Source organism: Lynx canadensis, chromosome C1 (assembly GCF_007474595.2).
Source record: "Lynx canadensis isolate LIC74 chromosome C1, mLynCan4.pri.v2, whole genome shotgun sequence".
NCBI lineage: Eukaryota > Metazoa > Chordata > Mammalia > Carnivora > Felidae > Lynx > Lynx canadensis.
In genome coordinates, this window is record NC_044310.1 from 5,749,287 (window position 1) to 5,764,582 (window position 15,296).

The 15,296-nt window shown below is 41.7% G+C and overlaps 1 protein-coding gene across 1 annotated transcript in view; it reads right to left on the minus strand.

Annotated features, from left to right (window-relative positions):
- RERE (arginine-glutamic acid dipeptide repeats) overlaps nucleotides 1-15,296 on the minus strand; it is a 424,733-nt gene that overhangs the window by 111,128 nt on the left and 298,309 nt on the right. Inside the window, 3 exon segments of the mRNA XM_030325464.1 lie at nucleotides 6,375-6,474; nucleotides 7,877-8,001; nucleotides 14,434-14,482. Of these exon segments, the coding sequence (XP_030181324.1) occupies nucleotides 6,375-6,474; nucleotides 7,877-8,001; nucleotides 14,434-14,482 (274 nt within the window).

Here is a 15,296-nt window from a genome sequence, read left to right on the forward strand (position 1 = left end):
GAGCTCAGCTGGAAAAACATGCAACTCTTGATCCCAGACTTGTGAGTTCAAGCCCCATACTGGGTGTAGAGCTTATTTAAATAAATAAAAAAATAAAATAAATAAATAAAATAAAATAAAATAAGTAAAAAATAAAAAATAAAATAAATTTTAAAAAAACAAAAAATAAAAGAAAATAAAGTAAAATAAAGTAAAATAAAATAAAATAAAATAAAATAAAATAAAATAAAATAAAAACTTTTAAAAAATGAAGATATGTATCATGTTCAGGTTTGGAAGATTCAATATTGTTAAGATGTCAATTCTTCTAAACCGATCCATAGATTCAATGCAGTCACAGGGAAAATCCCATAAAACCTTTTTAAAAATAGAAACCACCAAGCTGATTCTAAAACGTATGTGGAAAGGGATGGGTGTATGGATGGCTCAGTCGGTTAAGTGTCTGACTCTTGATTTCAGCTAAGGTCATGATCTCACGATTTTTGAGTTCGAGCCCCATTATCAGGCTCTGTGCTGACAGTGCAGAGCCTACTTGGGATTCTCTCTCTCTCCCTCTCTCTCTGTTCCTCCCCCACTTGTGTGCTCACTCTCTCTCTCTCAAAATAAATAAAAACTTTAAAAAACAAAATAAAATAAAATGTAAATGGAGGGGTGCCTGGGTGGCTCAGTGGGTTAAGCATCTGACTTCAGCTCAGGTCATGATCTCACAGTCCATGGGTTCAAGCCCTGCATCAGGCTGTCTGTTGTCAGCACAGGGCCTGCTTCAGATCCTCGGTCCTCCCTCTCTCCGCCCCTCCCCCTCTCTGCCCCTCCCCCACTCATTCTCCCTCCCTCCCTCCCTCCCTTTCTCTCTCTCTCTCTCTCTAAAAAATAAACAAACATTTAAAATAAAAAGGGGTGCATGGGTGCCTCAGTCAGCTGGACATCTGTTTTGGCTCTGATCATGACCTTGCGGTTCAGGAGTTCAAGCCCCACATCAGGCTCTCTGCTGTCAGCACAGAGCCCACTTCAGACTCTCTGTCCCTCTCTTTCTCTCTCAAACATAAATAAACATTAAAAAAGATAAATATGGGGTGCCTGGGTGGCTCAGTTGGTTAAGTGTCTGACTTCGGCTCAGGTCACGATCTCACAGCTCCTGAGTTCAAGCCCCGCATCGGGCTCTGTGCTGAACAGCTCGGAGCCCGGAGCCTGCTTTGGATTCTGTGTCTCCCTCTCTCTCTGCCCCTCCCCTGCTCATGCTCTGTCTCTTTCTTTCTTTCCCTCTCTCTCCCGAATAAACATTAAAAAAAAAGTTGAAAAAACATAATAAAATTTATATAAATAGTAAAATTTATCTGGGAATGCAAATGACCTAAAATAGCCAAAACAATCTTAAAAAACAAGTACAAAGTAGGAAGACTTACCACTACCTGAGTTCTGATAAAGCTACATTACTCGAAATACTGAAATACTGGTGAAAAGACAGATAACACATTAGTGAAACAAGAGAATCCAGAAAAAAGAAAAACTGCTCATATATAAGCAGTTGATGTTCAATAAAGGTATCAAGGCAATGAAATGAGAAAAGTCTGTTTTCAACAAATGTGACTCCAACAACTGGCACCTGTGTGGGAAAGAAGGCACTTTCACCCATACCTCACAGTACACACAAAATTAATTTGAAATGAATCACAGACCTGAAGGCAAGAACTAAAACGTCAAGAATAAAACACAGGAACAACCTTTGTTATCATGGGGTGAACAAAGAAACTTTCACAAAAGGAAAATGATACACTGGACTTTAGCAAAATTAATACATTTTGCTCTCTGAAAGACACCCTTACAGAAAAATAGTCATGGTATGGCAGGAAATATTCACAAATACGTGTATCAAAGGACTTATATCTGCAATACAAAAAGAACCCTTAAAACTAAATAATTATACTAAAAACAATTCAACTTTTAAAAGTGGGCAAAATATACTTCACAAAAGACAACATACAACTGGGCGGTAAGACATGAAAAGATGCTCAATTAGGATGAACAGGAAATTCAAATTAAAATCTCAGTGAGTGAGGCACAGATAGACATCATTAGTAATGTCAAACGCTGAGGAATCTTTAGCCTCAATCAAATCTGTGTCCCCCATCTAAATAAAAACCAACAGCACACAAAACAAACAAATCTCAATGAGATATCACTACATACTCATTAGAATGGCTAAAATTAAAAAGACTGACAACATGAAGTCTTACTGAGGATGCTGAAGAACTGAAATTCTAACATAGTACTGATGGGAATGTAAAGTGGTACAGCCACTCGGAAACGTGTTTGACAGTTTCTTTTTTTTTTTTCTTAAGCTTATTTATCTAGTTTTAAGAGAGAGAGCGTGAGTGGGGGAGAGGCAGATAGAGAAGGAGAGAGGGAATCCCAAGCAGGCTCCCTGAAGTGGGGCTTGAACCCACAAAACCATGAGATCAAGACCTGAGCCAAAACCAAGAGACGCTTAACCAACTGAGCCACCCAGGTGCCCCTGACGGTTTCTTAAAAGCTACCCGCACACATACAATCCTGCCATTTCACTCCTAAGTATTTACCCAAGAGAAATGAAAACACGCATCCTCACAAAGCCTTGCATAACAATGTTAATAACACCTTTATTCATAGTGGCGGCCAAAAGCTTGGAAACACGAATGTCCATCACCAGACGAATGGATCAATTATTACTACCCGTACACTGGAACACTACTCAGCAATAAAAAGGAACAGAATATCGATAATGCGAAAACATAAACCTATCCCAAAATTATTATATGGAAAGAAGCCAGACTCAAAAGAGCAAAAATATTATTCTGACACAACATTGTATGATGTGAGAAAACGTATCAGTGGTTGTCTGAGGCTGGAAGCAGTAAAGGATCGGGGAAGGACATGAGGCGCCTCTGGGGTGCTGGAAACGTTTCACATCTAGATCGCTGCAATAGTTTCGCCAGTATACACTTCTGAAAAAAAACATCAAACTGTATATACTTTTTTTTTTTTTTAATTTTTTTTTTTTCAACGTTTATTTATCTTTGGGACAGAGAGAGACAGAGCATGAACGGGGGAGGGGCAGAGAGAGAGGGAGACACAGAATCGGAAACAGGCTCCAGGCTCCGAGCCATCAGCCCAGAGCCCGACGCGGGGCTCGAACTCGCGGACCGCGAGATCGTGACCTGGCTGAAGTCGGACGCTTAACCGACTGCGCCACCCAGGCGCCCCAGACTGTATATACTTTAAATCAGAGCAGCTTCTTATACGTAAATTATACCCCAATATGTTGTTTTAAAACTTATATGCTAAAAATCTCAGTTGTGAGTAATGAAGAAAAAACTGAGTCAAAATGAGGAATGAGGAAGAGCTTGTATTTAAAAATGGGTCCACGTTGGAGTGCCAGGGTGGCTCAGTCGGTTGAGCGTCCGACTTCGGCCCAGGTCATGATCTCCCGGTTCGTGAGATAGAGCCCTGCATCAGGCTCTATGCCGACAGTTCGGAGCCTGGAGCCTGCTTCAGACTCTGTGTCTCCCTCTCTCTCTCTGCACCTCCCCAGCTCACGCTCGCACTCTGTCTCTGCAAAAATAAATAAGCTTAAAAAATGAAAATTAAAAATGGGTCCATGTAATAGTCATGAAGAATTAACAGCTCAAAAAGCTCTATTAGTTTTAAATAGATGGCAGTTTTAAGATCAAACTATTTATTTAAATGTATTTCAATTTAAATAGTCCTACTCAGATGTTAAACACACGACAGTGTGGCTGTACCACATAATTTCATTTACTTTAAATTTCTGTACTGTCCTGAGAAACAGGAGACACGGGTTTATTCTAAACTGACAAATGCCTACCCTTGTTTTGACTCTATGCTATACTTCTCACATGACAACGCATTTATTTTTTCAATTTATTACTTAACACAGCTCGAAACCACCTTTACGCCAAGGAAGATGAAATAAACATTAACTCCCCATAAGATTTTTCAATTCACTTCACTTTTCATTAAGAAAGTACCCGTAACTAAAACTCTGTGAGCCAGTACCATAATTAAGTGGAAAAATTAAAAGAGCCATTAAACTTTTCCATTCCTCACAAAAGGAACAAACGACTCGGTCCTTTGGTGGCTGACTGCACTTGGATTGCCTAACCCCAGACACCTGAGCCATCTTGGACGCGCCTAGACAGGAAAATTTCAAATGATGGGAAGGCAGCCTCACAGAAATAAAAACTCATAAAACCAAAAGCCCTCTGGCAATGCTTAAGAAGACTTAAGAAGGAACTTGCTACAAAGGACCATGGGCAAAAAGAGCCCAAATTATTTCTGTATAGAGGTATGTTTTACCGAATCCTCAGAGGGGTCGCAATAAAAGAACAAATCCGATCGATTCGGTAAAGTGCCAAAAACAGACATTTTATTAAATGTGGCAACGTCTTCATTATTTAAAAATTCAACTGAGCAGCATAGTTGTGAAAGGGGAATTTTTTTCATAAAGCTTTGATGCAGAAGATTCCACAGAGGGGAACCCGGGAGAGTCAGTCGGTTAAGTATCCGACTCTTGAATTTGGCTCAGGGTCACGATCTCACGGTTCGCGAGGTTCAGCCCCGCATCAGGCTCTGTGGTGACAGTGCCGAGACTGCTTGAGATTCTCTCTCCCTCTCTCTCTGCCCCTCTCCTGCTCTCTCTCTCTCAAAATAAACAAACATTTTGAAAAAAACTCAACAGAAAACAAGCTCAAAGAGTAACTCTGAATAAATGCACACTCGTGGGTATTCTGAATTCACAGACATTCACAACACAACTCCTACCACAGCCACCGTCTGCAGTGGCACTCAGCTGAGTCTCCCTTTCCTCATCCAGAAAATAACCTCAAAGCCCCTTCTAGCTCTATCCCTATGCGTTCAGAGTAAAGACTCCGGATAAAAGCAAAAACTCCAAGTGTGAAAGAGGTGAGGAGAGAAAAGAAATAAGCGTACGGGTAGGTAAACAACTGCTCTGTCATCTATCGCAGGGCCCAATCCCACAAGGTCACTTCACCTCTGACGCTGTCGGAGACTAGTACCGCGTAATACTCAAGAAACGCAACCGGCCCAGGAATAAAAATCAGCCGTATCTACATGTTTCTCTGAAAGCGAGCTGCAGAGTAGAAGGCTCACTAAGTTGGGTTATTTTCTAACCTCCATTCTGAACTTTTCAGATTGTTGGCATTCAACAATCGTCTGGCTTTTCTGAGCCTTAGATTCTTATCTATTTAGAGACTGGAACAGATGATCTCAAACGTCCCTTCCAAATATAGCGACCTCTCAAGAAAAATGAAAAACAAAAAAGGTTCTTCAATTACATTTAGTTAATCATCAGGAGTTGCTGAGCCTATGAGCTCAATAGCCTATGTGAATATACACAGCCTTTTTAATACATCACAAATGCATAAAACTTCATTATTACTCCATCAGATTTGATGATTTCACATTAGTTACCACACAGGGAAGAATTATTTCAAGACACTTTAAAATACATTAATTTTCCTACACAGCCCTATCGGATGTATTCTAATGTCAAACAGGGAAACTGGTTTCAGTGATCGTACTATGCACAGCAGTTCGACTTCCGTTCTTCTGAGCTGCTGCCTGTGTGTTGCAGCTCAGGGCAGAGGAGTAATTCTGAAGGATGCCGTGCAACCAACTCAGTACCGTCAGGCTCACTTGTTACATTTTACTTTAGATTTTTTTAAGGATTATTATTTTTAAAACTCAATTCTGTTGTATAATCGTGTGAGATATTTAATCATGTGAGATATTTAAAGGCATATCTATAAAAAAACATATTCACTCCAGGAAGTCTGGCTTCTTCTCCGTTCCCTCCCTGCACTTTCGAACTCACGGTCTAAGAGACAGAGAAGAAGGCAAAAGGTATGGCCTCTGGATTCGCATCTTGAGTGTGTGACCCTGGCTTGTGACTTGATCGCTCCCAACTTACTTGCTCATGTCTACAATGGTGATAATGATAAAACCTACTCCAGAGGGAGATTGCGAGGATTAAATAAGACCATCTGTGCACAGTGGTCGGCTTTGTGGGATCTCAGGGAAGATCGACTGCTAGCATCAGGCTCTCATTTGAGGCTCAACACGATCCTGGGGTAGAGACGCAGAAGAGGAAACGAATCTGGAGGCGCCCCATCACCGGATCAAGGTCATGGAGCCCAGTGCTGAGACCGCAACCCATCTTTCGATCCCAGCACTAAGCCACAGTACTCGCTCCTAAAATTCTAGGCTCATTCAGGTTCCATGCTCATCACACATGCCCTACAACCAGCACAAGGGAAAAGTAACTCCCTTCCCACCCGGGACAACTTCAAAAGACTCACTGTGTTCAGCGCATTGAGGGTAGTGTCATCCCGAGATGCGGCAACACAGCCATCCTCCGTGGAGCCTCCGTCACACATCCCTGCGAATGCTGCCATGCTCCTTGGAGGACAGGAAGGGAAAACATCAGCACAGAAATGTTAATCCTCAGGTTTCAGAGTCAGCTCAGACCAAACTCCATTACTATATGTATGATAGGTCGGAGTTCTCAGTCCTGTTTCTGCTCTTGTTAGTTTTTTTTTTTTTTGGTGAAAGAGAGAGAGAGAGGGAGAGAGAGAGGAGAGAGAGAGAGAGTACAAGCAGGAGAGAGAGTGTGCCAGCGGCGTACAGACAGAGAATTTTAAGCAAACTCTGCTCTCAGCGCAAAACCCGACGCAAGGCTTGATCCCATGACTCCGGGATCAGGACCTGAGCCAAAATTGAGTCGGATACTCAACCAATTGAGTCACCCAGGCACCCACCAAAAAAAATTTAAAGTACCTCTACCCCCTTCACACATACAGAAAGGGAAATGTCACATTTACTCTGGTCTAATGGTGCCCTTTCTTCCCACACCTTACCAGGACTCGGATTTCAGTTTAGAGCATGAATAACCTAAAGCTATTTGCCACAACAGTTGGCTAGAAGGGCGCGTGGCTGGCTCAGTCGGTTAAGCATCTGACTCCTGATTTTGGTTCAGGTCATGATCTCACATGATCTCACGGTTCATGAGCTCGAGCCCCATGCTGGGATCTGCACTGACAGTGTGGAGCCTGCTTGGGATTCTCTCCCTCTCTCTTGCTCTCTCAAAATAAATAAATAAACATTAAAAGAAACACTTGGCTAGAGCACAATCTTTTCAAATAAAGATTATATTTTTGAAAGAAAGATACTTTGAAAAAAAATTAAATCCTCCGAATTTGCTTATTTCCTTTCATGCTACACATCAACTAACTTTAGGCGAGTTAAAAGTGGGAGGGGGATGAAAGGAATTCTTAGAGGCCGCTAACTGCACTGAGGCAGCCTCGTGTCTACACAGCATAGCTGGGCACAAAGCTTAAATGCAGGTGCCCGGCCTGCTCTGGTGCTTTGCTTGCGCCCTGCTGATGCTGCGGGAGTCCCAGAAACCACCGCAGATGCAGGAGGGCTCTCTGCCCTCACTACGATGTGCAGGGATAGATTTAAACTTACCTTTTATATTTTAGGCACTTGTAGGTTAGTAAGTTCTCATGTAGGTAAGCCACAAAAACACCAAGTTTAAGTCAAGCATCAATGAACAGCCTCAAGTAGAGAAATCTACAACGGGATTTTAAGAAGGGCCGAATGATCTAACTACTCAACTGTATTTAGAAGTGCTGATAATCGCACGTATGGCTTACGGTGCTTCCCTTCTGAAGAGTTCTAACATCTGATGTGGGGCAAACATTAAGAAACAAGTGACTTTACTGTGGCAAACGTTTTCTCTGGTAAGAAAAATCAATTCAGATGGCCTAACTCAGGGCAGGATGGGGAGGATTCCTATTACCTTGCTGCCCTCAAGTACATAAGAAGGTCACAGTCATTAACTCCAGGCATCCAGACCAGTTCCTCATGTTGGGTCACAGTGTCACCATCTGGAGAAGGGAACGGTTGCAAATCGGGAAGTTTGGCCTGTAAGATAGGGATGGAAGAGTCACAATCAAGGCACATTTAAAGAACTGTCTCAACAGGCAGGCCCTGGGAACAGATGCCATAGCTTACTGAGCCTCTTTCTTTAGGCAGTACCGAAATAACAAAAACCGTGAGTCACTGAAACCAGCCTGTAGCACGTTTCAGGATCATTTCACCATAGAAGATCTCACAATGGACTGCTTAATCTCTACTTAAGGAGAAGCAAACAGTATCAAAATAAACCAGTGTCAGCATGATCCAAAGAATAAAACAGAAATGGACACGTGTGCATAAAAGAAATGAAAAAAACACAAACCCTCAGGAGATAATAGTTCCCTGATAAAGAAGGGGAAAACACACACATTTCCAATGTAACACATCTACAAAGAGACAGATTACAAGTGATGAAACCTCACCTAAGGATATTTGCAGAAAATTTAAAAGCACCATCCCATTAAGTTAACGCTAGTCCCAAGACACTCAATAACTACCCGGTAGTCATGGTAAACGTAAAAAAAGGCACAAAATTAGAAGTAAGATTAAAAACAAAGCTGGACTAAATGGTGGTGACAGAAATCAGGCCAGTAGCAGATTCAGGAGGAGGGGATTGCTTGTGAAGGGGCAGGAAGGAACTTTCTGAGACAACACAACTGTTGAGCCTTGACAGGAAGGGTGACAGCAGACGCGATAGTCCACATAAGATCTCAACGGTTCACTGCACGTAAAGTGTACCTCAGCCAAAAAAAAAAAAAAAAAAAAAATTTTTAAACATTTGAACGACAGTGCTCAACAACCCGGTCTCTTCGTCACCCGTGGGTTAGAGATCCAAATATCTCTAGCATGTTCTCATCCTCACTCTGCTGTGGCACAGCCAGGGCCAGTAGGTACGAGGACTACGACAACCACGAGAGGCCTAGAAAAAGTCAACTGCCTGCAAAACAGGCACGTTCTGGTTGTCTTAAATGATGAACATGGAAGTACTAGTCTAAAATTTTAAACCAAGAGCTGCTGTTAAAAAGCTCCAGTGTCTAAAGAAACCAGGCAAAAAAAAAATGAAAGGAGCAGCTGTAAGGTAGCACTCTCCAACGGAAAGAGAACGAGAGACACATATTTCATTTTAAAACACTCTAGTATCCCCGTTAAGCCCCACCTCCCAATGTAGACTAGCCACGCTTCAAGTGCTCACGGCCACATGGGGCAGTGGCTCCAGTACTGGGCATGCAGGTATCGGGTGCTAAGCAGGCAAGGGAACCAGGCAGAAATGGAGACGGTGCTGCCCTGTGCACAGAAAGCAGCCAGGCAGGAATGAGAACCGGTACTTGTATAACCTCCGATTTTTTCCAAAGTCCAGAAATTTTTATGTGAAAGCTCGTATTCATGTTTTAAAACAATTTTGCGGCAGACACAACACGAGCAGATCATGTGGCTCTAGATACCTGTCTGCTTCACAGGCACCTCTGGTACCTCTAAGTGCGCATCAAGTGCCGACTTTCTCCAACCAAGGATGCTCTTCTTTAATTTGGTATCGACTTTTATAACATCTAATTGGGTGCCTCAATGAGTTCTGCTTAACACATAGTGACCATATTGGAATAAAATTTAACACACAACAGATATTCACCCCAAAAGGGTTTTTTTTCTTCAAGTTTTTCTAAAATTTATTTACTTTGAGAGAGAGAGAAAGAGCGAGCATGAGTGGAAAAGGGGCAGAGAGAGAGGGAGAGAGAGAATCCTAAGCAGGCTCTACGCTTTGCACAGAACCCAATGTGAAGGTCAATCTCAAGACCGTGAGACCATGACCTGAGCCAAAATCAGGAGCTGGTCACGTAACTGACTAAGCCACCTAGGTGCCCCCAAAGGTCTTTTTTTGATATTTGTACTGAGCTCTGTTTCCCAGGACCAAATATGCTATGTGGTGTGGCAGCTGTCCCAGGTCTGGCAGTTTGTCCCAGGGGGACAAAACTCCCCCCCTCCCCGCCAAGAGAAAAATAGGCTGGAAATAGAATTAGTTAGCTTACAGAAAAAGAAATGCAAATGGCTCTTAATGATAAGAAAACATGGTCAAAGTTGCTGATAAAAGAATTTCCCACCTATCAGACCGACATAAGTCCCAAAGTGTGACAATATACAAGGCTGTGGTGCTCGCACTTGCATGAGTTGCCGGCACAGATACAAAAATGGTACAATCTCTATAGAAGGGCATTTTGTAATGTCTTCACACTTACAGGTGCACTTGCCCTCCAAGGGAGCCAACCCCCCTTCTGGGGATATATTCCAAAAATATGTTGGCAAAAACATAAAAATCTATATGCTCAGGCCATTCACTGCAGCATTACCTGTAATAGCACATGACTGGAAGCAACCTAAGTGCCCAACAATAGGGACTGGAACTGGAAGAATAAACTGCTGTATCCACGCAATGGAGCTCCATGAGGCAGTAGAAGGAAATGAGGAGGAACCCTACCTACTGCCATGGAGGGAACAGCAGGATACATTGTTAACAGACAGAAAGTCGGCGGAAGCGTGTGCATTATGCTACCATTTATCTAAGAACAGAGGGTCGGGGAATAAAAATAAGAAAGAAAAATCAAAACCTTAAATTAACAAAAACAAAAGCAACAAGTGTCCATCATGGAGAGAAGGAACATGTGGAGGGGACAGATGTAGTCGACTTTCTTGAACATACTTTTTCCTTTGTATGTTTGACTGTGGGACCATGTGAATAGCCCTACATAAAAACAAAATGAAACTTAAAGAATAGTAATCCCTTAAAAACCATAAGGCAAAATGAAATAAATGCATCAACTACACAGTAAGTTGATTCCTCTCTAGAAATTATTTCAACCAACTTTAAAACACATTATTAATTTGCCCACACAGCCCTAGTGGGATATATACTAAGAAACCACCCCCGCAAAAAAAAAAAAAAAAAAAAAATTAAATTGCAAGCTGTTTTCAATAATCATATTGTTTGCAGCAGTGTAAGTATTATTATCTTGTGCTATTATATATGTATTATGGGATTAAAGCAAATGAATAATGATGTTGGTGTCATTTGAAAATGGGATTTGAGACATGGGGAGAAGATACAGACAAATGAAAGAAAGATAGGATTAAATATAAAATCCAGATAAAAATTTGAATTAGAATTAGAAATATCAAAAGGAATCTACAATGTATCTTTAAAAAATATATAAGAAAAAGGTATATTTCTTTTTCCTGAAAAGGCCTAGAAACAAGTAACCAACCAACCCAGTAACAATGAACACCCCAGTACCCAGTCAAAAAATGTCACTTCCCAGTAAAACAATAAGGGCTCCTATGAGAAAAATTTAATTCTAGATCTAGGGCAGGGACTGTACAAGATGAGACATTAAAATGCCATACCAGGGGCGCCTGGGTGGCGCAGTCGGTTAAGCGTCCGACTTCAGCCAGGTCACGATCTCGCGGTCCGGGAGTTCGAGCCCCGCGTCAGGCTCTGGGCTGATGGCTCAGAGCCTGGAGCCTGTTTCCGATTCTGTGTCTCCCTCTCTCTCTGCCCCTCCCCCGTTCATGCTCTGTCTCTCTCTGTCCCAAAAATAAATAAACGTTGAAAAAAAAAAAAATAAATAAAAAAAAAAATAAAATAAAATAAAATGCCATACCAGTTAAAGGAATCCTACAAAGACCACTGAGGTCCGTCCAGTCGAAAGGACACAGAAGTTAGCAGTAAGAGTCCCCTACTGGCCCCAGATGGATAATTTAATCATCAGTAAGAATAAGGACAATGCAGAGGTGCCTGGGTAGTTCAGGGGGTTATGCGTCCGACTTCGGCTCAGGTCACAATCTCAAGGTTTGTAAGTTTGAGCCCCACACCGGGCTTGTTGCTGTCAGTGCAGAGCCTGCTTCAGATCCTCTGTCCCCCTCTCTCTCTGCACATGCCACCCCCCCCCTCCTGGGTGGGCGCTCTCTCTCTCTCTCAAAAATAAATAAAAATTAAAAAGAAAAAAAAGAATAAGGACAGCTGGTTAGCAGATAACAAATAATTTAAAATCCACTGGTGACCACTGGAAGACGTTGGGGGACACAGTATTTTTGAAAACTGGTAAACAGAAGGAAGGAATTGAACATTTATCTTGCCTTTCCTCTGTGATTCAGGTAATCAAATAGTTGGTAAGGGGAAAGCTTCATTTACTCACCTAATAAATGAAGGAGTGATACGATTAGAACACCACCATTTTGAAGGGCAGATCTAAGTAACAAGCCAAGGCAGCAAATCACCCTTACAAGGACACGCATAACCTCCTGGTAGACAGACACAGCACCACCCACGCCAGAGGCAGAGGACCAAAGGAGCATAGGATTAAACTTCTAGATTTTAATACTCATTTGCAAGATATGCCAAGGACACGGGACAAGTCTAATGACACATAAAGATGCAATCAGCCAAATCCAGACTGTGGGACACCCTACTGGACAAAACACTCACCTTCTTCAATACATACACTGAGAGAAGGGAAAAATAAGAACAACAGATGAATTAAAAGAGATTTAAGAGACCTATCAACCACTTGCAATGCATGGCTCTTACTCACATTCCAATTTGAACCGTAAAAAAAAAAAAAGACAATTACGGAAATCCGGTCCTGGTGGGTATTTAAGAGATTGCTAATTTGTATTAGGTGCTACATAATGTGATTTTGGTTTTTGGAAAGGGCTCTTATCTTTGGGATATTTACAAGTAAAATGATAGATTTGTGAATCATTTCAAAATAATAGTTGGAGGGATGTAAGGAGAATAAATGAAACAAGTTTGATCCTAACTTGGTAGGTGTGAAAACGGAGTAATAAGGATCAGGGGATTTATTGTACCATTCTTTCTTGACTTTTACATGTGTTAATGTTGTGCCTAAAAAGAAATTAAAATTTTAATAAGGAAAATACTGCCTATTAAAAAAAAAAGTCCTTTCATATTTGGTGTTCCAAAACATGTCTTGTTGGGGAAAAAACCCACAAAGCCTAATAAAGATGTTTAAAATCTGGTACAAAATAAATGAAGGTATACAAAAATCCAAGCATAATCTAAGTATAAAAAAACCTAAGCAAGAATTTAAGTATCTTTTACTTAAAAACCACTCTTTCTGTTATGGCAAGGCAAAAAATCGTAAAATAAAGCTTTCGTACAAAGATCTCAAGACACTAGAAACACAACGGGGAAGAAGAAACATGGGTGGGAAAATATGGTGGCAAGAGGGCAGAAAGAGGGACGTGTAGTCACAGGGAACCAGGTAAGGACTAGATCCCGATTAAACTGGAACTCCTAGGCCTGAAGGCACAGAAAATACAGTTGAAAAGTGGTAGGCAGACGCCCTAACAGGCCACACCAAGGAAAGGGTTGTGCAGGGACAGGGCGGGCAACAAGGGGAGTGATCACGTGCAGCTTTTTTTTTGCCGGCCTCAGTTATAATCCTAGTTCTGGGATGCAAAGTGTCCACTAGAAATTAGATGCCCCTGTTTCTGTGTCTTGACTTTAATATTCCCTCCCTTCTTCATTTCTTTCTCATTACAGAGCTAAAATAGATTCTTAGAAATATGAATGACATATAAGAAATACTCAACGTCCAGACAGAAAAATGAACAAGTAAACAGACTACTGAAACCTCTCTGTCCTTACAAAGTGGGGGAAGGAGGAAAAAAGAGACTGATGTCAAACATAACACTAAGAGTCTCAGTAAACTGAACAAAATAGGACACAGGCCCTGACACAACAAGCTGCTGACAGAGAGCCTAACCATCTGGACTCTTCTGAAGGACAGGGGTTACTAAAAAGTTAAAATGAAAGTATGTAGGGACCAAATGTCCATCAATAAATGAATGTATCAACGAAATGTGGCGGTATAAACAAATGATGAAGATTCAGCCTTAAAAGGAAATTACATTCTGGTTTGTGCTACGACAGGGGTGAATGAACCCTGAAGGTCTCATGTTACGTAAAAGAAGCCGGACAGAAGGACAAGTACTGTGCAATCCAAGGATATGAGAAACCTAGGGCAGTCAAATTCGTGGAGACAGAAAGCAGGACAGGGGTTACCAGGGGCTGGGGGAGGGAGATGGGGAGTCAGTGTTTAATGGGACAGAGTCTCAGTTTGGGAAGGTGAGGAAGTTCTGGGGGTAGATGGTATGGTGGTGACGACTGCACAGCAACATGAATGTACTTACCAGCACTGAAATGTACACTTAAAAATGTTTAGAATGGTACATTTTACATTATATGTATCTTACCACGATTTTAAAAAGTATGTGACGATCAGAAAGAAAAAAAAAAATCTCTGTATTTATATGACATTCCCTTAAGCGTAACAACAATTCTAAGTTGCTGCTCAACAGAATCAAGGGCCAGCAGAATAATAAGAAATAAAACTCCATCAGAGAAGCTACTGAAATTTGCTTTACCTGATGGCTAGGACCAACACGAATTTCTCCCTGGGTGCTGTTCAGCCTCCTGTCATGGAAAGAGCAGATTAGGTTAGCACCATATAGTTCAGGCATAAACATTCACACATTTTTTCAAGGAAAATAATTCACTTGAAATAAATGAGGGATAAAATAGGAAGAATTAAGTTTCCCACTACTTCGAGTGTTGCCCTGCACATGTGCACGCCCCAAAGCCCATACACATCTCTCAAATCTCTTTCTTCTAAAAAAAAATCCCTGACCGCAACTCCCTGTCTTGAGTACCTACCTATACCATTGGTCCTTCACACCTCAGAGGGAGGTACATTGCTACGGTACAACCCCAATAGAGGTTTCTTCTTTTCAAAACATTGCTCGTGCCCTACTGTAAACCTTATTAAAAGATAAACAAGATACGGGGGGCCCGGGTGGCTCAGTTGGTTAAGTGACCGACTTCGGCTCAGGTCACGATCTCATGATCTGTGAGTTCGAGACCCACATCGGGCTCTGTGCTGACAGCTCGGGGCCTGGAGGCTGCCTCGGATTCTGTGTCCCCCCCCTTCCCCCCTGCCCCGCTCTGCCCCTCCCCTACTCATGCTCTCTCAAAAATAAACAAACACTAAAAAAATGTTTTAAAGATGAGCAAGACAGCTATGGTTCCTAGCACACACACTGGGTCACTCATCCATTCAGCAAATATTTATTAAGTACCTATTATATGCTCAGAACTGGCCTAGATGTTGTGGATAAAGCAGTGAACAATACAGTGTCCCTGCCTAACTGGAACTTCTATGCTCACTTGGGTATAAAATGAAGAAACAAATAATAGGTTAGATGATAGTAAGGGCCAAAGAATCAAGCAG